The sequence below is a fragment of the Camarhynchus parvulus genome, chromosome 15, assembly GCF_901933205.1.
Source record: "Camarhynchus parvulus chromosome 15, STF_HiC, whole genome shotgun sequence".
In the NCBI taxonomy this organism is placed as follows: domain Eukaryota; kingdom Metazoa; phylum Chordata; class Aves; order Passeriformes; family Thraupidae; genus Camarhynchus; species Camarhynchus parvulus.
This window is the reverse complement of record NC_044585.1, coordinates 1,246,907-1,269,630: the sequence shown is the minus strand read 5'-3', so window position 1 is coordinate 1,269,630 and position 22,724 is coordinate 1,246,907. Positions and strand designations below refer to the sequence as shown.

Sequence of the window (22,724 nt, the reverse complement as noted above, 5' to 3'; positions counted from 1 at the left end):
GCTTAGTGGTTGTGAGAGTCACGTTCTGCTGGCAGTGGAGGCTGAGAGCTTTGCTGAGGAATCCCTGTGGATGCTGCAGGGAGACAGTGATGCATTGGAGGAAGCAGTGGGATCGTGGTGAGGAGCTGCTGTGGTGCCAGGCCTGGGCTGTCACAGGGTCAGGCTGGGGGGGAACAAAATCTTTAATCACAGAACCATGGAATGGCCTGGGTGAGAAAGGACCTTAAAACCCATCCTGTCCCACCCCTGCCATGGCAGGGACACCTCCCACTGTCCCAGGTGCTCCCAGCCCCAATGTCCAGCCTGGCCTTGGGCACTGCCAGGGATCCAGGGGCAGCCCCAGCTGCTCTGGGCACCCTGTGCCAGGGCCTGCCCACCCTGCCAGGGAACAATTCCTAATTCCCAATATCCCATCCAGCCCTGCCCTCTGGCACTGGGAGCCATTCCCTGTGTCCTGTCCCTCCATCCCTTGTCCCCAGTCCCTCTCCAGCTCTCCTGGAGCCCCTTCAGGCCCTGCAAGGGGCTCTGAGCTCTCCCTGGAGCCTTCTCTCCTCCAGGTTGAACAATCCTAAAGATTTCAGCTATAATGTAGTGGGGTTAATGTTGGCAATTTGGTCCAAGGTGTTTCCCTGAAGGTTTACAGTTTCTGTAGTTTTAGGAAGGACAAATTTGTAAAGTAGCTAAAACACCAATATTAAGTCAGGCATTACCCTGAAGTGAGGCATCCTCGTGGGTACAGAGGGAATTAGAGTTTTCTGTTTGTAAAGGAAATAAATAGTGAGCCCTTTGTCCCACGAGGCAGGTACACAAACTCCACTATTAGCATTAGGTGTAGCTTTAATTTCCAAGTTCAAAATATATCATTGCCATTCTTCCATATGACATACCATTATACCATTAGGTGTAGTCTTAATTTACAAATTGGTTTATTTGTGGAACTGCTGATGTAAACCCAGCAGAGGCACGTGGGATGTGCCTGTGTGGCATTAGTGCAGTGCTGTGATGGCAGTTTGTGGGGACACATCCTGCTGCTGCACCTTCATCCCTTCACAGGACCTCAGGAGCAGTGTTTGCGCTGTGCCAGGTCTCTATAAAAAGAATCTGCTCCCATGTGCAAGTGTTGGAGTCAGAACAGCTTAGCTTAAGTGAGCCTGGATGTGATGTGATCCTGCTCCCTCACTTGGGAAAAGGGCATTGTGCTGCTTTTCACTGCTCTGTGCTCCTTCAGATCACAGAGTCATGGAATATCCTGACTTGGAAGGGACCCACAAGGATCATTCGAGTCCAGCTCCTGGAGTATGTTCCTATGGGAGAATTCCCTTCAGTGGCCTGGCTTCTGTCCCCTCTTACACCATCTTTTAAAATCTCTGATAACATAAAAATAGATACAAAGTTGAAGGTTTAAACCTGCTTTTTTTCTGCAGATGATTAAAGAAATAAAATTGGATGGAGAAGGTAAAGAAAGAGTTTTCAGTCAGTTTGGTGGATCCTGGGAAGAAAGGAGGGGGATGGTCACAGCTTTATTTGTCCGCTGCATGAAGTCCTGCTCAGGAAACCAGCTGAGCACTGGGCTCTGTTCTTCTGCAGCTCAGCTGGCCTCTTCCTTCTCTCTTGGGACACTTTCCATGTCTCCCTTGTGTGCTTTGGGCTCCTTTGGTGGAGTCCTTCCAGCTGCTGAACCTGCCAGGGTGAGCCCCCAGGGCTGAGGGTCCTGCTGGAGAGACCGGCCATGAGCCTCTGCTTGGAGTCATTCATGGGTGCAGAGAGTGGCTTCTAGGCCAAGATTGGCCTTTTATCTGTGTAAAAATTTGTATAAACAGGTGCTCTTCACCACGTGGGAGTTTAAAACTGGAGAGCAGCATTCATCTCCCTGCTGTTGGCTGGAGAAGATGAAAAGCTCTGGAAAAGCCCTGGATTGCTTGTGGTGCTGGCTGCACTTGTGGTGTTTGTTTGTTGTCTCACACCTCACTGGGAGTGGGATCACTGCACAGATCCTGCTGGCACACATGGCACATGGCTCTGCTTCTCCTGTTTTCCCTGTTTCCTGCACTGGCAGAGCAGCCAGCCTGTGTGTGGTGCCTCTGCTCCCCTCCTCGGGTGGGCTTTGTCCTTTTCAGCAGCCAGAGCCCTGCATTCTGTCCCAGCAGTCTGGCTTGCAGTGTGGAGAGGCAGGGGAGGAGGTGTTCTCTGGAAGGGAGCATTGCATGCAGCTCCTACGGAAATGAAAGATGCTGAGGGCTAAAAATAAACCATTCCCAGCCCTGTCCGTGTGACAGGAACTGCTGGACACGAGCTCCCGGGGATGGAGGCTTTAATGTCCTCTGTGAAGCACCAGGGCCTGGGCTGCAGGGGGATTTTGGGATCTCTTGGCACAATCCTGCTGCTTCCCAGGAACCTAAGCAGCTGAGGGGGTTGTGGAGCTGTCTGGCCAAGCAATGTGTAAAATTGGTGTTTTTCTCATGAAAAAACAACAGCTAAAGAGGCTCCAAAAGAGCTGGAGAGTGAGTTCAGACAAGGGCTTGGAGTGACAGGACAAGGGGGAATGGCTTAAAGCTGGAAGAGAGTAGATTTAGATTGGATATTGAAAGGAATTGTTCCTTGTGAGGGTGGGCAGGCCCTGGCACAGGGTGCCCAGAGCAGCTGGGGCTGCCCCTGGATCCCTGGCAGTGCCCAAGGATGGGGCTTGGAGCAAGCTGGGACAGTGGGAGGTGACCCTGTCCATGGCAAGGGTGGCACTGGATGGGCTTTAAGGTCCCTTCCAACCCATTCCATGATTCTGTGGATTGCTTGTTTGCCTTTGTGTGTACAGCAGGAGCCCCTTGGCTTCCCAGAGTGGCTGCTGGGATGGGAAGGAGTGACTTTGGATGAAGTGCTGCTGCTGCTTTTGTGGATGTGAACCTTTCCTGCGTGGAGCAGAGGGCTGGGATGGCAGCTGGGTGTTGTGGGGGTGTGAAGGTGTCCTGTGCAGGGGCAGGATGGCCTGGCTTGGCTGCAGCCAGGGCAGCACAGAGGGGTGAGAGTGAAGGGCAGGACTCAGATTGTGCTGAAACAACTGAAATGTTTCTGCATTAAAACCTCCGAGCATTTATTGCACCACACAACTTGTCTTGCAACACAATGCACTGAAATAACACAGAGAGTCTGGTCTGAGCAGTTGGGAAATTAGCTGAAAGCTGCAACTCATCCTTGTCTGCGTGTGAGAGCTGTCCCTTGTGAAGGTCAGTGACTTTGCCTTCCCTCTTGGCTGTTCCTGGTAACCCACAGTCAATATCTGGAGGGTTTTAGCAGAAAATGTGCAGCCCTGAATGATCCCAGAGCATGTCTTGGATTAGAGATTTATGGAATGGCTTAGATTGGGAGTTGAAATAGCATCTTGTCCACCCCAGCCACGGCAGGGACACCTCCCACTGTCCCAGGTGCTCCCAGCCCCAGTGTCCAGCCTGGCCTTGGGCACTGCCAGGGATCCAGGGGCAGCCCCAGCTGCTCTGGGCACCCTGTGCCAGGGCCTGCCCACCCTGACAGGGAACAATTCCTAATTCCCAATATCCCATCCAGCCCTGCCCTCTGGCAGTGGGAGCCATTCCCTGTGTCCTGGCACTGAGACTGTGCAGGAGGATGTTGGGTCTCACAGTGAAGCAGCTGGGATGTGCCAGGCCTGTCCCCAAACTGTTGGCCAAGGTCACTTGGGCACCTGCAGGATTTGATCCAAAAGCACCCTCAGCCCCAGTCATGGCCCAGTAAGTGGTTAACTCTTGATTTCTGTTTTAAATAAAGCTCTTGGCATCTCCAGCATCTGGAATGCCAGCTGCCAACATTTTTTATTTTATGGATGGTGTTGTAAGGGATGGGAAAGATCTTGCACTGTGCCACACTGGCCCTTGCACTCACACTGCTGACAGCGTTTGCTGGGCTGCTTGCATTTTGCTCTGTTTCCTCAGTTCTTACAGGAAACCTGCTCTTCCCAGGATTGCTGACCTCCACACTCCTCAGGAGCGTGTCCTGCAAGGATCAGCTGATGCTTTCCTGGGTAGTGGAGGTCATGGAGGCACCTTGTATGCACTAGTCAAGCTCATTCTCTCTCCTCCTGCTCTCAAGCAGCGATTTCCTGGAAGCAGGCAGCTGCCTCCACTGCCCCAGGGCTGGCTGCTCCCAGAAGCAGGATATGCTGATTGTGGAGCTGAGCATGGATTTATCACAGAATAAACTTGTGGGTGGTCACAGGAGGCTGCAGAAGTTGCTGCTGTTGGGTGTTTGCCTTGGGCAGAGGCAGCTGTGTGTCCTGTTCAGGGAGAAGATGGAACTGAAGGAACCTCTCTCCATGTCTGCACTGGACACACACCTGGAGGCTGCCTCCACATAAACCTGTGGCAAAGTGCTTGCTGAACTGAGGATTTCATAGTCAAGGGCTGAGAAGCAACAGCTCAGCTTTTAAATATGAAGTTTTATCTTTCTTCTCATGCCTTAAAATAGAGGAAAATATATATTTATGCAACAATGTGGGCTTTGCATCCAGATCTGTCCTCAAGGAATATTTAATCCAGAAGGAGATTCTGCATCTAATGTCTATCCCTAAGGAAGATCTCATCCACACAGAGATCCTGGGCTAGAATTGAGTGTTGTTTGAAAGCTGGCAAGAAGTCAGGAGCATGATGATTTTAGAGTGATGTTTGAGGTCACAGACTATGTCTCATGTGCTGTCTCTGAGGGAAATTTATTGGGTACTGAAAACATTAACATTGACAGTAACTTGCAGAAAAGAGAGATGCTTGCAGCATGGAAAAATTCTTGGAAGTGAGCTTTTCTGCCCACCCTCCATCTCTGAAAGATGGGATAAGTCTTGTGCTTGAAGCAAATACATCCCTTAAGTCTGTAGTCTGGAAAACCAGGATTTTTTTAACCAGTCTGAATATTGTAAATGAGATAGGAATTGATGGGATAGGAATAAAAATGGGGTTTTAATGCTGACTCTCTGTGCTATTATGTCCTTGGCTGTGGTGGTGAGAAAAGATAAACACGAGTTGGCTGTGGCTGATCTTTATGCTGATCATTTAACACAATTCCCAAGGGCTGAAGCACCAGTACAAACTTGAAAGCAGAGGCTGTAATGAGAAAAATGACTGCTTGAGGCTCTCATCCGCTGCAGTGCATTTGTTTCTTGTGTAGTAAAGAGCATTTGTCAAATGAACCTTGTGTGTGGTCACTCCTTTTTTGTTCTTGCTTAAAAATGAACCACCAAGCTCCTGAGTCAGGCCTGGCCCAGGTCTTGGATTATCCTGCTGGCTGTGGAGGTGATGAGACCTTCCATAACTGATATGACATCACTGATGTGATAAACTCAGCAGCAGCTGAAGGACTTGATGGGATTTTACATCTCTGGATCTTCAGCATTTTAGTTTAGAAACTAAAGAAAATGAAAAACTGGGGGGAGTGGGGGGCTTCCTCTGGCATTTTTGGAAGCTACATGTGCAGAGCCTGGCTCTCCTGCACCATTCCCAGCTCCATGTGCAGAGCCTGGCTCTCCTGCACCATTCCCAGCTCCATGAGCAGAGCCTGGCTCCCTACAACCATTCCCAGCTCCATGTGCAGAGCCTGGCTCCTACACCATTCCCAGCTCCATGTGCAGAGCCTGGCTCCCTACAGCCATTCCCAGCTCCATGTGCAGAGCCTGGCTCCCTACAACCATTCCCAGCTCTATGTGCAGACCCTGCCTCCTGCACCATTCCCAGCTCCATGCTTGGATCCTGGCTCCTGCACCATTCCCAGCTCCATGCTTGGATCCTGTCTCCCACAGCCATTCCCAGCTCATGGCAGCCTCTCCTCACACCACCTGCGACTCCACCACAGCCCACTGACGCTTCAGCCATTCCCAGCTCCATGCTGGAGCCTGGCTCCTGCACCATTCCCAGCTCCATGCTTGGAGCCTGGCTCCCTACAACCATTCCCAGCTCCATGCTGGACTGGCTCCCTGCACCATTCACTCCAGCTTGAGCCGTGGCTCCTGCACCATTCCCAGCTCCATGCTTGGAGCCTGGCTCTCCTGCACCATTCCCAGCTCCATGCTTGGAGCCTGCTCTCCTGCACCATTCCCAGCTCCATGCTTGGAGCCTGTGGCTCCTGCACCATTCCCAGCTCCATGCTTGGAGCCTGCCTCCTGCACCATTCCCAGCTCCATGCTTGGATCCTGTCTCCCTGCACCATTCCCAGCTCCATGTGCAGACCCTGGCTCCTGCACCATTCCCAGCTCCATGCTTGGATCCTGGCTCCTGCACCATTCCCAGCTCCATGCCTGTAGCCTGGCTCCTGCACCATTCCCAGCTCCATGCCCATAGCCTGGCTCCTCAGCTGTGCTCAGGGGCTTTGCTGAAGCTGCTGAGCTGGTGGTTTGGTTTCTGGGCTGTCCCTGTGCTGGGTCAGCTGCAGGTCAGCTGCCACCAAGGACACGCTCTTAGAGCCTTTCCTTCTGGTCATGTCCTGAGATACTTTTCCCACGCCGAGTTCCTTTCATTCTGCTCTGCAGCAAGGGAAGGAGTGAGAGCCCTTTTGGGGGGCTGCTGCAGCGTTGGGTGGGAGCAGGGCTGCGGTCACAGCAGCTCAGGGAGCTGCCTGCAGAGCTGGGGCATGGTGGAGCAGGTGAAGCCCCAAACCAGTGCCTGCAGGAGCTTCTTGGGTGCCCGTGTTTGCAGGGCTGATATCCTTATCAGCCAGGGCCACACCAGCCTCTCCAGAGGTGCAGAGGAGATAGCACGGTGTGCTGGGAGGAGTGAGAGTGCTTGCTAGTAATTTTTTTAACATTAGTTTTATCTTTTGTGTTTGTTTTTGTTTTGTTTTGTTTTCATAAAAACTCCAACACAAACTCTCTTTGCCAACCATATCTGCTGACCTGCACTATGGCTTAGTTTGTCTCCTGGCCACTGCTGAGGTGTCCTGGCAGAAAACTTGCAGTATGCACACGAGAGAGGCAGAAATAAAAGGCAATGCCAGAGGTGTGCAGCAGGATGGGCTGACTTCAGAGTATCTTTGTGTTTGGGGTGGGAGTCTTGTCAGTGGGAACGCTGCAGAAACAGCATTGAGGAACAAGGGGAAGGGAACTGTGCCTTTTGCTGTGATTCTCATTGTGGCAGGGAAAGCATTTTGAGGTCTGAGTGCTTTTTTGCAGGTTTTACACAGGTTTTCAGGAAATGAGCCCCTGTGCTTGGCACCCAGCTTGGATATGTTGTGTGTTGGGAGGAGCTTGCTCTGTGCTCCTCAGCCACCCAGCAGCTCAGCCTCGATTTTATTTAGGAAAAGAGGTGAGGGGTAGCCTGGGTGTTGTTTGCAGAACCCTTTCAGCTTGGCTGTGGTGGTTTTCCTGCCCTGAGCACGTTCTTACACCCGTGCACTTCCCCAGCAGGGAGTGTTCTCATGGAACTCTCTCACATCGGAGAGGCTTCCGAGTAGGAAGTGCTGGTGTTGGCAAAGTGTCCCATCCTCGTGGGATGGAACTTCCTAGCAGGCACTGCCAGGTCCTGCACTGTGGCTCTGAGGGAATTTGTCTGACAAATTGCCTGTCCTGAGCTCCTCTGGAGCTTTTTTCCCTCTCTGAAGCACAGAGAGACAAGGGCTGTTTGGGAATAGTCTGGAGCAGAAGGATCTTCCAGGCTCCTCCTTGTCCCTTTGCTGGGGTGGGTATTGCAGCCAAATGAAGGTGGAGAAGGGAGTGTGAATTCCAGCTTGCTGTGCTTATTGCTTGCTTACAGAAGAGCTGTATGGCCACATCTTCCTTAAATCCTTGCCTGGCTGGTGTTGCTGAGGCTCTTTGGTGTTGGGCTCTGGGATCCCAGCGTGGGCAGGGATTTGTCCTGGAAACCAGCTTGGGAAGCTGCAGGATAGGTTATGGGGCATATTCCTGTGATCTGTGGAGGTGGTGAATGCCTGAGCTGCAGACATCCCTCTGGCTGGTGAGGGCTGCAGGGTTGCAGCCAGGATTGCAGCCAGGGTTGCAGCCAGGATTGCAGCCAGGATTGCAGCCAGGGTTGCAGCCATGATTGCAGCCGTGATTGCAGCCAGGGTTGCAGCCAGGATTGCAGCCAGGGTTGCAGCCATGATTGCAGCCGTGATTGCAGCCAGGGTTGCAGCCAGGGGTTGCAGCCAGGATTGCAGGCTTTCCCTTAGCCCTGATCATTCCCAATCCATGCCCATCCTGACTGCAGCCAGTTACAGATTAGTTGGCCTTTAAACAGATCCAAACTCGTGTGTTTTTACAGCAATCTCAGCCCAACACTTGCCACATGCTTGTTTGGGGTTGGTTTGTGCTTCCTTGGTTTTGGGGAAGGCAGAAAAGAGGAAGCAAAGGGAATATCTGAGCTGTTTGTCACATGGAGCTTGTGGTTTGTGAGAGCCCTGCTGAACCAGCTGTGGTGTGCTGAACTCACTGGGAAAGTACCTCTGGAGCCACACGCCTGCATCCCCTTGGGTATCTGAGTTCTGGGATTGAGCTGTCATAAACTCCCTTTTTCCTTGAACCCAGGGAGAGTAATAACCCCAAGAGGTTTGGTTTCAGTGTTCCATGCCCTGACTTCAGGCATGTGAGCTCAAATTCAAGTGCTTTTTGGGATTTCTCATGCCTAAAAGGGAAGCAGGGATTTCACTGGCTTTATACCCCCAAAAACTGAACAAATGGGAAATCTGAGTTTATTGGGAAATCTGAGTTTATTGGGAAATCTCAATTTATTGGGAAATGTGCCTTGGGGCACTTGTGCAGGATGGCTTATGTGTCTAATATTTCAAGGCTGGAGTGTGGGGTGGGGGTGACAGGGAATTCAAGCACCAGATGTGGGCATGGATGCTCTGAAGTGGCAGCTGAGCCATGAGGGAGCTGTTGTTGACGCTGGGAGGGGGTGGTGGCACAAGAGCCTTTTGTTGGCACTGAGCAATGGGCCGTGCAGCTCCTGTCCCTGTGCCCTGGGGCAATGCTGTGAGGAATGGGAGAGCCCAGCCTAGCCCAGGTGCCGTGGAAGGCTCTGAATTCTGCATGGGAATCCTTGTGCTGCTCAGGCACAGCAGGGACTCAGGGCTGTGGCATCCCTTGTGCTGCCTCCCAACCTTGGGAAGGAAATAAAATACTGTCCCAGCTACTGAATTGTCCAATTCTGCCTGGTTTGTTCCCTGTCCTTGATTTCTCTCCTTCTCTCTGCCTGCAGCAGTCCTTGCACCTGACTCCAAAGGGCATTTCCCACTTGGCCATGGGTATAAATATTCCTCTAAGGCTGCAGAGCCCTTAATGTTACAATATTTTCCAGTATGATGAAATAAATGAATTTTACAAACTGGTTTCTACTTAATCCATGAAATAAACAATAGAAAAACCAGGTCTTAATCTCTGAGTCTGGAGAGGGCAGTGGTGTAAGAAGCAGCGAGGGTGTCACAGATTGGGGTGGATGGGACTTTCAGTGTCATCTTGTTCCACCCCTGCCATGGCAGGGACACCTCCCACTGTCCCAGGCTGCTCCAGGCCCTGTCCAGCCTTGGGCACTGCCAGGGATCCAGGGGCAGCCCCAGCTGCTCTGGGCACCCTGTGCCAGGGCCTGCCCACCCTGCCAGGAGAGAATTTCTCCCCAATGTCCTATCTTATCCTGCCCCTGTCCATGGGAAGCCATTCCCCTTTGTCTGTCTGGGCCCTTGTCTGAAGCCCCTCTCTGTTCTATGAAGCTGTTGGATTTGTGCTGTGGTTTGTGCTGTTTGTTGCTCCTGGCTCTGTTGGATTGGGTTTTGGGTGTGATCTGCAGCAGTTCAGGAGTCTGGATTTGTAATTCTGTTGAGATCTGGCAGCCAAAAATGTTTCTGAGCTGCAAATACAGCCTGGTGGTGGAGCTCACTGGGAGAGTCCCTCAGTGTGTCCATCTGCCATCTCCAGGGATGAACCTGGATTGGTGTCCAGCTCCATCCCACATGGGTAGTGACAAATGTTGCTGTGGTGTCTCTGTACCTCTCAACCAGAGACTCAAAACCCACCCCAAAACCAAACAATTTCACTCTCTTCCCTGAAACTTTGTGCCTTTTCATTTTCAAACTCTTCAGATGTTTCTTATTTTCACCTTGAGTGCTGCCTGAGGGAAGGGGAGCTGGGAGCATCCCTGCTGGCTCTGCCGCTGTGCTGTCCCATCCAGCTGAAGGGTGGGACCTGCAAGAACCTGTCTGGTTGTGCAGGGGAGGCTGTTGATGGATCTACACTCACCCCCCAAATCTGGACAGCAAAACTTCCTTGGAAAACAAATGTAAGGCAAGGAAACCCCCCAGGACTGTGCAGCAGCAGCAGGAGATTTTTCTGGAAATGCTGTTTAAATTAGGAAATACTTGCTGGGTGAGCAGTGTCCAGGGAGCTCAGTGGTGCCCTGTGCATGCTCTGGTGTGGCTGCTGGTGCCTCCTGCTTGCTCCAGAGCTCCCAGCAGGTCCCTGTTGGAGCACTTGGTGCTGCTTTCCCAGGAGAAGGCTGGGTCAGAGGCCGCTCATGAGCTGTTCTGGCTCCTCCTGAGCTGTGCTGGCTCCTGGATGAGGCTGGGGTGAAGTCCCTGGAGTGTGTGGCCTGAGGCTGGGGGTTCAGATGCAGCCTCTGAATCCCTCAGTGCCCAGGGTTCACTGGTTGTGGTGTAACAGCAGGGAGTGAAAGCCCAGGGTGAAGGAGACACTGGGATAAGGAGGACAAAAGCTCCTTTAGGAGTCTCTCCTGCTCACCTTGTGCTTCTCTGAGCCTGTCCTGGGGAGGTGGCTGAGTGTGAACCTGACCTACATTTACAGCAGGAAACAGTGATGAGATGGGAATTCAGTGTTTGAGATGCTATGGATGGGCTGGGAGAGCTGGGGGTGCTCACCTGCAGAGGAGAAGGCTCCAGGGAGAGCTCAGAGCCCCTTGCAGGGCCTAAAGGGGCTCCAGGAGAGCTGGAGAGGGACTGGGGACAAGGGATGGAGGGACAGGACACAGGGAATGGCTCCCACTGCCAGAGGGCAGGGCTGGGTGGGATATTGGGAATTAGGAATTGTTCCCTGGCAGGGTGGGCAGGCCCTGGCACAGGGTGCCCAGAGCAGCTGGGGCTGCCCCTGGATCCCTGGCAGTGCCCAAGGCCAGGCTGGACACTGGGACACCCTGGGACAGTGGGAGGTGTCCCTGCCATGGCAGGGGTGGCACTGGATGGGCTTTGAGGTTCCTTCCAACCCAACCCATTCCATGATTCTGTGATGTAGAATCAGGTGTGCTGATTTCTGAGGCTTACAGCAAGGCAATGGTTTTGAGATGATCAGGAAAATCTGCAGGATGAGAGTGTGAACATATTTCAGGATATAACTTCAAGTGTATTTGGATTTCCCTGTGGAGGTGCCTTAGGACATGGGTGATACTGGAGTCTGGCCTTGCCAGCTTTGAAGGGGACCCTCAGCTCAGTGTTTGTGTAGCTGCCTGCTGGGTTTCAGGTGGATAATCCAGTTTGGAGATCTGTCCCTCACTACCCTGAGTGTTTCTGGCCCCCTCTTGATGCTGGATGCTTCCAGCCAGGACAGAATGTCACAATGTCACCTGTCCCTCCAGGTGTCACTCCTGCCCTGCTTGGCTGAACTGGGGCAGCTGTTGGGCTTCCAGGATTGCAGGAATGCTCTGGTCCCAGGGCTGGGCTGCTGGGAGCTCCCTGAGCTCCTGGGGATGCTCAGGCTGGAATTCTGCTGTGCCTGGGACATGGGGACCGTCTCAGTTCCCTGCTGGGTTCCTCTGCCTGATGCTGTTGGAGCTGTCAGACAAGAAGTTGAGTTCTAGGAGGGACAAGGCTACCCAAAATGGGGCAGAGCCTTGTTGGTAGGTAGAAAGAAAATTCTTAAGAGAATTTCCACAGGCATCCCTTGTGCTGGTTAAGTGTTGGGAGCAGAGTGTGAGCTTGGCTTGTTCATTCCTTGCTGTGTCCTGTTAGCTTCCAGCAGAGCCACACAGATTTAATTACAGATCCTGTGTAAGCAGCATCTTCCCAGCATCCTGAGCTCAACCTCTGGCTGTTGGGAGATCACCAAAACCACAGCTGTGGAGATGGCAGGCAAAAAACATTTTATTATCTCCCTTTTCACCTTCATCTCTTTGCTCTGTAGATAAACCTGTCCTGTGAGCCCTTGCAGGGAGATTTGTTGTTTAAATCCAGGGAGATTTGGTACAGTTGTTAAAAATTGGGAGCATCTTTCTCTTGCACAGCACTGGCATGCTGAGCAGCCTCCTGGAGCTCAAGTGTCCCTTCAGAAGTAGGAAGCAAGTCTTTAAATTATAATTTGCTGCTCTTTTATAGCACTGCAGTGTGTAGCTGCTCTGTCAGGCTGTAGAATCCAAGTCACTGAAAATCAGACTCCAGGAGTTTTAGACTGAAGCCCTTTTAAGGAACTGATGCTGCAAATTGTCTTGTCAAACTCTCTGTGTTTAGATTTGTGGTGTTAAGGAGCTGAAGCAGCTTCTTCAGTCAAAAAAAGGGAGAAATGCTATAAATAATATTTTTAAAAGAAAATCTTTCAAGATTTCTGCAAAACCTGTCATTGTGAGTGGCTGTGATACAAGAACTATGCTGGGCTGGTGAGTAGGGTGGGTGATGGAGATGCCAGAATTTTCACCAGTCTGAAATTCCTATTATTCTGTTGAAATAAAAAAGGAAAATATATATTCAGAGCAGCAACATCTGCTGGCTTGGACAAAATCCACGTGGGAATTGGGGCCTGTGCATCCAGAGGAGGTCGGACAGCTGAGATGGGATCTTGCTGGCGTTGTGGTAAAAGATATCGCTGGTTTTACAGTAAGGAATCTCCTCTCTGATGATCTTAGCACACCCACAACAGCACTGGTGTTGCCACAAGCCCGATTTTGGGGTAAGCCATGACATCTGTCCGTGGTTCCTGCCCTGCTCTGGCTGGAGCTGGGTGCCTGGGCTGGGCAGGGCTGCCTTGGGCCGATCCACTCAAGGCTTCCATGGAGGCTGTCCTGGTGCTTTGGGATCCTGCTGCTGGCAAAAGGGACATATTGATGTTGATACGGTGATATTTGCCATCCCCTGGCTGGCTGGGTGGGTGCTTTAGCCCTTCCTGTGGTATTTTGGGATATTTCTTCTCTCTCGTGTGTCCTGGCCAGGACTCTCCAAGGCTGTCATTCCCCCCAGCCTCCCATGCACAGCTCTAATTCTGGCGCTCCGAGGGCGAATCCCGGCGCTTCTTGCTCCCTCGCAGAACTAAAAAACCGCGGAGGTTCGGCTGCCTCCACCTCTGGGTGCTCCGTGCCCAGGTTTAACCCCCCCAGCCAGGTGCTCTCCAAACGCAGCGCTCCCGGTGCTGCGGGAAGGGCCGAGCCGGGATCTGCGGGATCAGGTTACAGCCCAGCCCAGTGCCAGCCGTGAGTGAGCGCATCGAGCTGACCACGAGGCCTCTGAAGGGCACCTCCGCTCCCTTCCCCGGCTCTGGGCACAGGAGGTTGGCTCCAGGCTGGGTCAGGTGCCTGCCTCGTGTGTGGGTGCTGATTGATAGGAATTGATTTCCCATGCCGATTGGCACGGGAGGGGAGCTGGGAGAGCAACGTCTCCGTTTCCTTGGTGGGAGAGCGAGGCTCTGAACGCCTGCAGCTGATTTAGTGCAGTCACCTTGGGGACCTTTGCTTTGTGGACGAGAGAAGATGATTTTAGCAGCTCTCTCAAGGTGGGAAGGGATCTCTCCTGGGAGCACAGTACGTGCTGCAGCGTGAAGGGATGACTTAGGAATGAAAACTGGGGCTTGATTCCTTTGGGGCCAACTCAACCACTGCAGAAAGTGTAACCACACTGTGCACTGGCTCTGAACTTACCCTGTGGTGCTGAGAGGCACAAACTGTAGGTCTTAAGGAGGCACCAGGAGGATTTCATGTCCTCGTGTCAGGCTTGGATGTGGCCCTGGCATAAATCTGTCCCACAAAGCAGTGTCAGGGCTGAACAGGTGAGAGATGTCCTTGAGATGTTTGGGGATTTTGAGTTCCTGGTCAGGCAGAGTGGCCTCCTGTGTGTAACAAGCAGCCTCAGGAATCAGCTTGGCAGTGGGTATCCCTGGAGTGCTGCCCATTCTTCTTCCCTGGCAGGGACCATATCTCTGTCCTGTAGTGAGCTTGATCACCAACACTTTCTGAGAGCAGCTCTAGGCTGTGCCTCTAAGGCCTCCCTGCTCTGATGTTCTTGTGGAATTACAGAGTCACTGAGGTTGGAAAAACCCTCTGAGATCATTGAGGTCAACCATTAACCTGCCACTGCCAAGGCCACCGCTCATCCATGTCCCCAGGTGTCACATCCACATGGCTGTTAAATCCCTTCAGGGATGGGGACTCCAACCCTGGTCTGGGCAGCTGTGCCAGGGCCTGACCGCCCTTTCCAGGAAGAAATGTTCCCAAATTCCACCCTGCCCCTGCCCTGGCCCAGCCTGAGGCCGTTCCCTCTGCTCCTGTCCCTGTTCCCTGGAGCACAGCCCGACCCCCCCGGCTGTCCCCTCCTGGCAGGAGCTGTGCAGAGCCACAAGGGCCCCCTGAGCCTCCTTTGCTCCAGGCTGAGCCCCTTCCCAGCTCCCTCAGCCTCTCCTGGGGCTCCAGCCCCTTCCCAGCTCCATTCCCTGCCCTGGACACGCTCCAGCCCCTCCAGGTCTCTCCTGGCAGGAGGGTCCCAGAGCTGCCCCAGCACTGGAGGTGCCCCAGCAGTGCCAGCTCAGGGCATGGGCACTGCCCTGCTCCTGCTGCCACCCCAGGGCTGGGACATACAAGGTCTGAGCACACTTGGACGAAAACAATGATGGAAGGGAGAGGGTATAAAAAGCCACAGAGTGCTGGATTCTGGAGGTGGGACAGCTGGGAGAAGGCAGAAGAGCAGCAGTGGAAATGAGATGTGAAAGCCAGTGTTTTGTAGTTGGAACTTTGCTTTTAGAGCAGCCAGAAGCAGTGGACACGGTGGGATGTGAATGTGTAAGGAATGATGGGGTGTTGCTCCTCCAAGGAAACGAGCTCCATCTAAACACCTCAGTCTGCCCTTGTTTCTCTGAGGGCCTTTTCTGTTGGATGCTGTGAAGATCCTCTGACACAGGGAAGAATGATGTGCAGAACTCCATGATACCAGAAGGCTAATTAATTACTTCATTATACTATATTTATACTAGAACTATATTACACTAACAAGAACTATCACTGACTGACTAACTAACTAAATAACTAACTAACTAGAAAACCTGTGGCTCTCTGCCTGAGAGTCCTGACACACACACACACACACACACACACACACACACACACACACACACACACACACACACACACGGGGATCCAATTGCTCAATGAATCCAGAACACCATCACCAGAATCCAATCAAGCAATCACCTTGGGTAAACAATCTCCAGAACACATTCCACATGGGCACAAACACAGGAGCTGCAAATGAGATTTTGTTTTGATCATTCTTTTCTCTGCTTCTCTCAGGAGAATCCTGAGAAAGCTAAATCTCTCTCTGTTCAGAGGGCATGTGAATACCACACCTTTTCCAGCTTTAGTGGATTGCATGTGAGTGCTGCCAGCTCAGGATGTCTCCACAGGTCTGTGCTGTGCAGGAGGGTGCCTTGGAGGTGTTTTGGGGTCGGGTACAGCAGCACTGACCCTTCCTTGTCCCTCTGTTCCCGTGCAGGACTCAGGCAGAGATGGCCCACACGTGCCGGGGCACCATCAACCTGTCCACGGCCCACATTGACACGGAGGACTCGTGCAACATCGTGCTGTCCAACGGGGGCAGGACCTACCACCTGAAGGCCAACTCAGAAGTGGAGAGGCAGCGCTGGGTCACAGCCCTGGAGCTGGCCAAGGCCAAGGCCATCCGCATGCGGAACAACCAGTCAGGTACGGGCATTTAACCTGTCAGAAACAGGGCTTTAACCTGTCAGGAACGGGCATTTAACCAGTCAGGAACGGGGGTTAAACCAGTCAGGAACGGGCATTTAACCTGTCAGGAACGGGGGTTTAACCAGTCATGAACGGGGGTTTAACCTGTCAGGTATGGGGCTTTAACCTGTCAGGTACGGGGATTTAACCAGTCAAGAATGGGCATTTAACCAGTTGGGTACGGGGGTTTAACCAGTCAGGTATGGGGGTTTAACTGGTCAGGAACGGGGATTTAACCGGTCAGGAACGGGGATTTAACCGGTCAGGAATGGGGATTTAACCGGTCAGGTATGGCGATTTAACCAGTCGTGTACGGGGGTTTAACCAGTCAGGTACAAGGATTTAACCAGTCAGGTAATGGGGGTTTAACCAGTCAGGAGCAGGGGTTTAACCAGTCAGGTATGAGGATTTAACCAGTCAGGAATGGGGCAGCCTGGGCACCCTGAGCCCTCCAGCTCTGTGGGAGTGCTGGGGTTGGGATGGTGGGGACAGACAGAGACCAGAGATCTCTGAGGCCAGGTCAGGAACTTGGGGTTCATTGCCAAGGGCCTGGGTGCAGGGCCCTGCTGGGAGCTGCCAGCCACAGCTGGAGCAGGCCTGAGAGAAGTAAAGAGAGTGGGAAAGAGAGAGAAGGCAAGAGTGTGGTAAAGAAGATAAGAGATTGAGGTTCCCATTACAATATAGTAAATCTTCTTCTGTGTTGAATATTCTAATTCTCACTAACCAATCTAGTACAAGATACAAATCCTATAGCATTTACATACGGCCTATAAGAATCATGACATTACCATACTGTGCTACATTTTAAACCCTAAAATCTCCTCTTTGGGCCCCTTCTGCCAAGCTGCAGGGTCTGCTCTGACCCTTAGAGCTGTCTGCAAGCAGAGGGTGTTGTTCTATCAAAAGGGAATTACCTTCAGCCAGCCACACCATTGTGTTCCAGTTGTTCAGTAACTGAGGTATCTCAAAGCTTCCTTTCATTGCAGTCTTGCTCATAGTTTCTATATTCTCAAAATCTTTTGCCAGGCAATCATATTTATAAGGCTTTCCTGTTTCATCTTCCCCAGCACAGCTCCTGCTGCTCTGCTCAGCTCACACAGCTCTTGTGGGCTGGTTAAATGGTGCAGAACCCACCCAGGGAGGGTTTCATGCACAGCTGGAGGTTTCTGATGGTCTCCCAGGGACACAAAGGGTTGGACACAGCCCTGCTGCGCCTCATCTCAGCTGCCTGCCAGCTCTGAGCAGGTCTTTGGAGCTGTGGGAATGGCTGGGAACTGTGGAGAGCCAGTAACAATGAGCTAATGATGCTGCTTCTGGGAGGCAGAGTGAGGTGTCTTTCTCCTGGAGACTTTGTGCTGGGAATGCTGGAAATGCTGTGCTCAGAGGCCTGAGCACCCCAGGGTGGTGTTGCACAGCCTGAGGAGGTTTGGGGGATGAATGACACTGATATTTAGTTGAGCTGTTTCTGTGTGCATCTCTGCTGCTGCCCCTTTGTTGTGGTGTTTATTGGAGCAGGTTTGCAACAGTCACACTTTGTAAAGCTGTCAGAGCCCTGTGCCTGCTGCACAGCTCCTCCCCAGGGTGACATTGTTCTGCCTGTGATGGGTCAGTTAGGCTTGGCAAACAGAATCTTTTCGAAATATTTCAGTGATTCACTTAGTCTGTATCTCAATGTCTGTAACTCGTCTGAGGTTAACATTGGATTTTCTGCTACAAGCAAACACAGCTTCAGGCTGCAGTAAACAAACTTCAGAAATGGAAAAGAGAATGCTCCAGGGAGACCTTAAAGCACCTTCCAGTGCCTGAAGGAGCTCCAAGAGAGATGGAGAGAGACTTGGGACAGAAGAGACAGTGCCAGGACAAGGGGGAATGGCTTCCACTGCCAGAGGGCAGGGATGGATGGGATCTTGGGAATTAGGAATTGTTCCCTGTCAGGGTGGGCAGGCCCTGGCACAGGGTGCCCAGAGCAGCTGGGGCTGCCCCTGGATCCCTGGCAGTGCCCAAGGCCAGGCTGGACATTGAGGCTGGGAGCACCTGGGACAGTGGGAGGTGTCCCTGCCATGGCAGGGGGGTTGGACTACATGGTATTTAAAGTCCCAACCCAAACCATTCTGTGATTTTAAATGCTGTGAACTTTCTGTCCCTTAAAATTCCAGCTCTGGAATATTCAAATACTGACAGAGAGCCCAGCTGATGCAGGAGGGGAGAAGTTTCTGGGCACACTTGTTTAGGGTGGGACACTGTGCTGGTCCTGCCTGCACTGAGCTGGCTCTGGGGGCTGTCCAGTCCTTCAGCTGGGTGGGTGTGTGGAGATGGACTTCTGGAGAGGAGGATGTGGGAAAGGATCTCCTGGTGAGGAGGATGTGTGGAGATGGATCTCCTGGACAGGTGGATGTGTGGAGATGGATCTCCTGGAGAGGTGGGTGTGTGGGAGAGGATCTCCTTGAGAGGTGGATGTGGGAAAGGATCTCCTGGGGAGATGGGTGTGTGAAAGGATCTCCTGGAGAGGTGGGTGTGTGGGAGAGGATCTCCTGGAGGGGTGGTGTGTGTTCTTTACCTTGCCTGTGGGACCGTGGGGCTGTGGCAGTGCTGGGTCAGGGTGGGGTGGTCCCAGGGCTGTCAGCCACGCTGCCTCCCGAGTCAGGCACAGCTATTTTGGTTTGTGTCTGCCCATAAAAATAGCAAATGCAGAGGCTGGCTGTGCTGGGGCTGCAGCCCTGCTGAGCTCTGGGCTGAGGGCAGTGCTGTGGATGTGGCTGTGCTGCCCCAGGCTCTGCTGACTCAGCTGTGATCCAGGCCACAGAGCTGATGGAACAGAAAATCCACAGCAGACTCCTGCTTTTCCAGACTTTCCTGATCTCATCAAGGGGATAAGACACTCTGTAGATGGGTGCTGAATCCTGAGCACATCAGTGAATTACTTTATGCTGTAATGTTCACCTGGCTGATGGTTTGTGCCAATTAGAGATATTTTAATTATAGTAAAGAGTGACTGTGGGTTTGGCTTGAATCAAAATAGAATTCCTGATGTTGTGTCCCTATGAGCCCTGGGGTGGATGTTTACAAGTAAAGGGAGGAGGTTCTGGATTTGCTGTAGAAGTCCGCAGTCCTTCAATCTGCTCATGTGCAGAATTGTCTGAGTTGCCTCCTGAGGGATCCCCAAAAGCTGTGTGTTCCCCAGGGGCTGCTCTGCAGAGCCCAGCTGGGCTCCAGTGAGTGCAAAGGGTGGTGAGCAGCTGAAGGGATTTGGGCCCTCAGAGAGGAGCATCCATTGCTCAGGAAAGCCAGAAGGTGGGGAGAGGGTGGCAGAGGAGCAGGTTTGTGTCTGGTGCTGTCTGTCCTTCTGGGAGGGGACACAAAGAGCATCCTTGTGGCCCTGTGTGCTCATGGGCACTGCCTGCTGCCCTGCCTGCTTCACAGGCCATGGCCTCACCACCCTCCCAGGGAACAATTCCTAATTCCCAATATCCCATCCATCCCTGCCCTCTGGCAGTGGGAGCCATTCCCTGTGTCCTGTCCCTCCATCCCTTGTCCCCAGTCCCTCTCCAGCTCTCCTGGAGCCCCTTTAGGCCCTGCAAGGGGCTCTGAGCTCTCCCTGGAGCCTTCTCCTCTCCAGGTGAGCACCCCCAGCTCTCCCAACCTGGCTCCAGCCCTGGCAGCATCTCTGGTGCCCCCTCTGGACTCTCTCCAGCAGCCCCAGGTCCCTCCTGTGCTGGCCCCAGGGCTGGGGCAGCTCTGCAGGTGGGGTCTCACCTGAGTGGGGCAGAGGGACAGAATCCCCTGCCCTGCTGCCCACACTGGGAGCTCAGCCCAGGGCTGAGGGGGTGTCAGGGTTGGGGCAGGTGCAGCCCTCACCCAGCAGCACCCCAATGTCCTTGTCCCCAGGGCTGCTCTCCAGGAGTTCCTCTCCCAGTCTGTGCTCGCGGCTGGGGTTGCCCTGACCTGGATGCAGGACCTGGCCCCTGGACTTGTTGAACCTTTTGAGGTTCTCCTGGGCCCTCTCCAGCTCTCCAGCCCCTGGATGTCCCCATCCTTCTGTTGTGTCAGCTGCACTGCTCAGCCTTGAATCACCCCCAGACCTGCTGGAGCCTGGGCTGGGGTTCATTCCCTGTTTCTGCAGCAGTCAGTGATCCTCAGTGCTGCCAGGGTGTTTGGGATTTGATGGGAAATTTGATGGGTGGAAGGACTGGCAAATTGCTGCCCATGTTTTCAGTGCTGGGTCTCCATTTTGGAGTGGATGAAAAGGGTCTTTCCCCCAGGAGTTCTCCTGAGTTGAACAGCTGTGGAAATGTTTTTAACTCTGTTTTTAACTTGGCTGCTGGCTGGAGCTGTGCACCCGCAGGGGCCATTTCACAGGACTGCTTTTCATGTCTGTTTTTAACAGCAAAACCTGTCACCAAACCAAGTATGGGATGGGAGACTTTGCTGTTCTGTGCAAAGGGGAGCTCTGGTTTCCCCTCTGCCCGCTGTGGGGTCAGGAGTATTTTGGTAACGAGCTGTGACCTGGGACATTGGTACTGAGATGTGACCTCAGCTCCCTGTCCTCATCCTGCTGCCCAGGGATGAACCTGCCCAGGGAGAGAAACCTGCCCAGGGATAAACCTGCCCAGGGATGAACCTGCCCAGGGATGAACCTGCCCAGGGATTAGTGGCAGAAAGTGAGAGTGGAGCTGAGCTTAGCTCTCTCCTCAATTACCACATGTGTTTAATTCCTCTGAAACACATGTAGAGTGTGACAGGAGGACAGAACAGTCCCAGCCCAAGCTCTGCTCAGCCAAACGTGGCATTCCTGTTGCTAAGTGGCATTGCAAAGTGTTGTAGTAAACTCAATTTGTGCTCTTTCATCACCTGCTTTTATCAGTACTGGCTGTGGCTCTGTACTGTTACCTGGACTGAAAATCAGATTTCTGTGTTCACCCTCTGTATTTGGTGACTGTGGCTGGTGGATTTTCTTTAAACAAATACAAAAATTGATGTAAAACTATCCTTTCTTTTTAGAGCAGTATCATGACATCCAAGAATTTGATGAGTGCTGAATATATGGTTATTTTCTTGGCTCTGTAATAAGGGAAAAGTGTGCAAGGGAAGAGTGGAATTCTGTTCCTGGTATTTTAAACACCAGGAAAACTCCCCAGAATGGACTTGGGCTGCTGGGAGAGGGAGTTGGTGACTCCTTTTCATTCCCTGCTCAGGGATCCCAGGCAGCAGAGAGGGTGAAAGCTGTGTGTGGTTCCAGTGTTCACCTGATGAGGGGCAGATTCTGGGCTGACAGAAAGGGATTTTGGTGTTCATGGTGCTGAAATCCAGGAGTTCACTGGACAGGCCAGTGCTGGTGTCTGTGCAAGAACAACTCACCTGCCAGCCACTCTCAGAGGGGTCTGGTTCCTTTGGCTGAGTGCAGAAAAACTGGGAATTGATAATCAGAGTAGAAAAGAAGGAATGCAGGTTTGCTCTGTGTGCTGCTGGCATCTCTTCCCTGGAGATGCCCTGCCAATGACTCTCAGGGTTTTCAGCAGAACTTGAAAAGAAAACTCAAACAACCAAACAGGCAGAAGATTAAACCAGAGAAATAAAATCTCCTCTGATGAGGGAAGGAGGGTGATGGAAAGTAAATTTTTTATCTGGGAGAAGGAGAGCTGAAGGTGCCACATGGATGATGGTCAATGGTACAGGAAATGTGCTGGAGCCCCAGGAGAGGCTGAGGGAGCTGGGAAGGGGCTCAGCCTGGAGCAAAGGAGGCTCAGGGGGCCCTTGTGGCTCTGCACAGCTCCTGCCAGGAGGGGACAGCCGGGGGGGTCGGGCTGTGCTCCAGGGAACAGGGACAGGAGCAGAGGGAATGGCCTCAGGCTGGGCCAGGGGGGAATATTGGGAACATTTCTTCCTGGAAAGGGTTTCCAGCCCTGGCACAGCTGCCCAGGGCAGGGCTGGAGTCCCTGTCCCTGCAGGGATTGAACAGCTGTGTGGATGTGGCACTTGGGGATGTGAGTTGTTGGTGGCCTTGGTAGTGCTGGATCAATGGTTAGACTCGGTCTTAAAGGTCTTTTCCAACTTTAACAATTCTGTGACTGTCTGAGTCTAGGAAAAGTTGGGGAGAAGTGCTTATAACAAGAAAAAGGAGGAAATTATCAGCTCATAGGTTTAAATGGAGCAGGAATAATTAATATTTTGTACAACATCCAATTAAATGGTGGCACTTGCTGCCAGGTGCCAGAAAATCCAGGGAGACCAAACAGATTTGGGCACAATTTCATCCCTTGGGGTACAGGCTATGACTGGCTGTGTATGGAATGTGACCTGGGGCTCTTTGTGCAGCACAGCTCTGACAGGGAAGGATCAGTGCCCAGAGGAACCAGAGCCTGTGCCCTGTCCCAGTATCCTGTTTCCAAAATACCAACTGCAGTTTGCTTGCTGGGAAGAGATGGAATTTCCTGGGTTTTTAGGCTGACCTTGTGTGACCATCCTGGGGAGGATTCACTTTGAAACCAACACCCTGTGGTGTGGGTCAGTGGTCTGGGACAGTGGGGGTTGATTACTTGGGTTACCTGATTATCCTTCCTGCCTTAATCCATTGTTTTCTTCTTGAAAAACAGGGAGGGATTGCTTTTGGGGGCTCTCTGTGGGCTGCAGGAGGGTGGGAGCTCTGAGCAGAGAGGAGGAGGAGTGGAAGAGGGCTGGTGATGCCCCCTGCTCCAGTCCTGGGGTGAATTCCTGTTGCAGGAGAGTGGAAAGGGACAATCCAGCTCTGGAGAGGGACGCTGGAGCTGTGGGGGTCCCACTGCAGGGCTGGGGTGCAGTTGGGTGGGTGGA

General features: G+C 52.6%; 1 protein-coding gene across 4 annotated transcripts in view; it reads left to right on the top strand.

The window, feature by feature from the left end:
- OSBP2 (oxysterol binding protein 2) overlaps positions 1 to 22,724 on the top strand; it is a 98,690-nt gene that overhangs the window by 10,558 nt on the left and 65,408 nt on the right. For all 4 annotated transcript variants that reach the window (XM_030959030.1, XM_030959029.1, XM_030959028.1 and 1 more), the window contains one exon: positions 15,667 to 15,875. In XM_030959030.1, the coding sequence (XP_030814890.1) occupies positions 15,667 to 15,875 (209 nt within the window). The remainder of the gene's footprint in view (positions 1 to 15,666; positions 15,876 to 22,724) is intronic.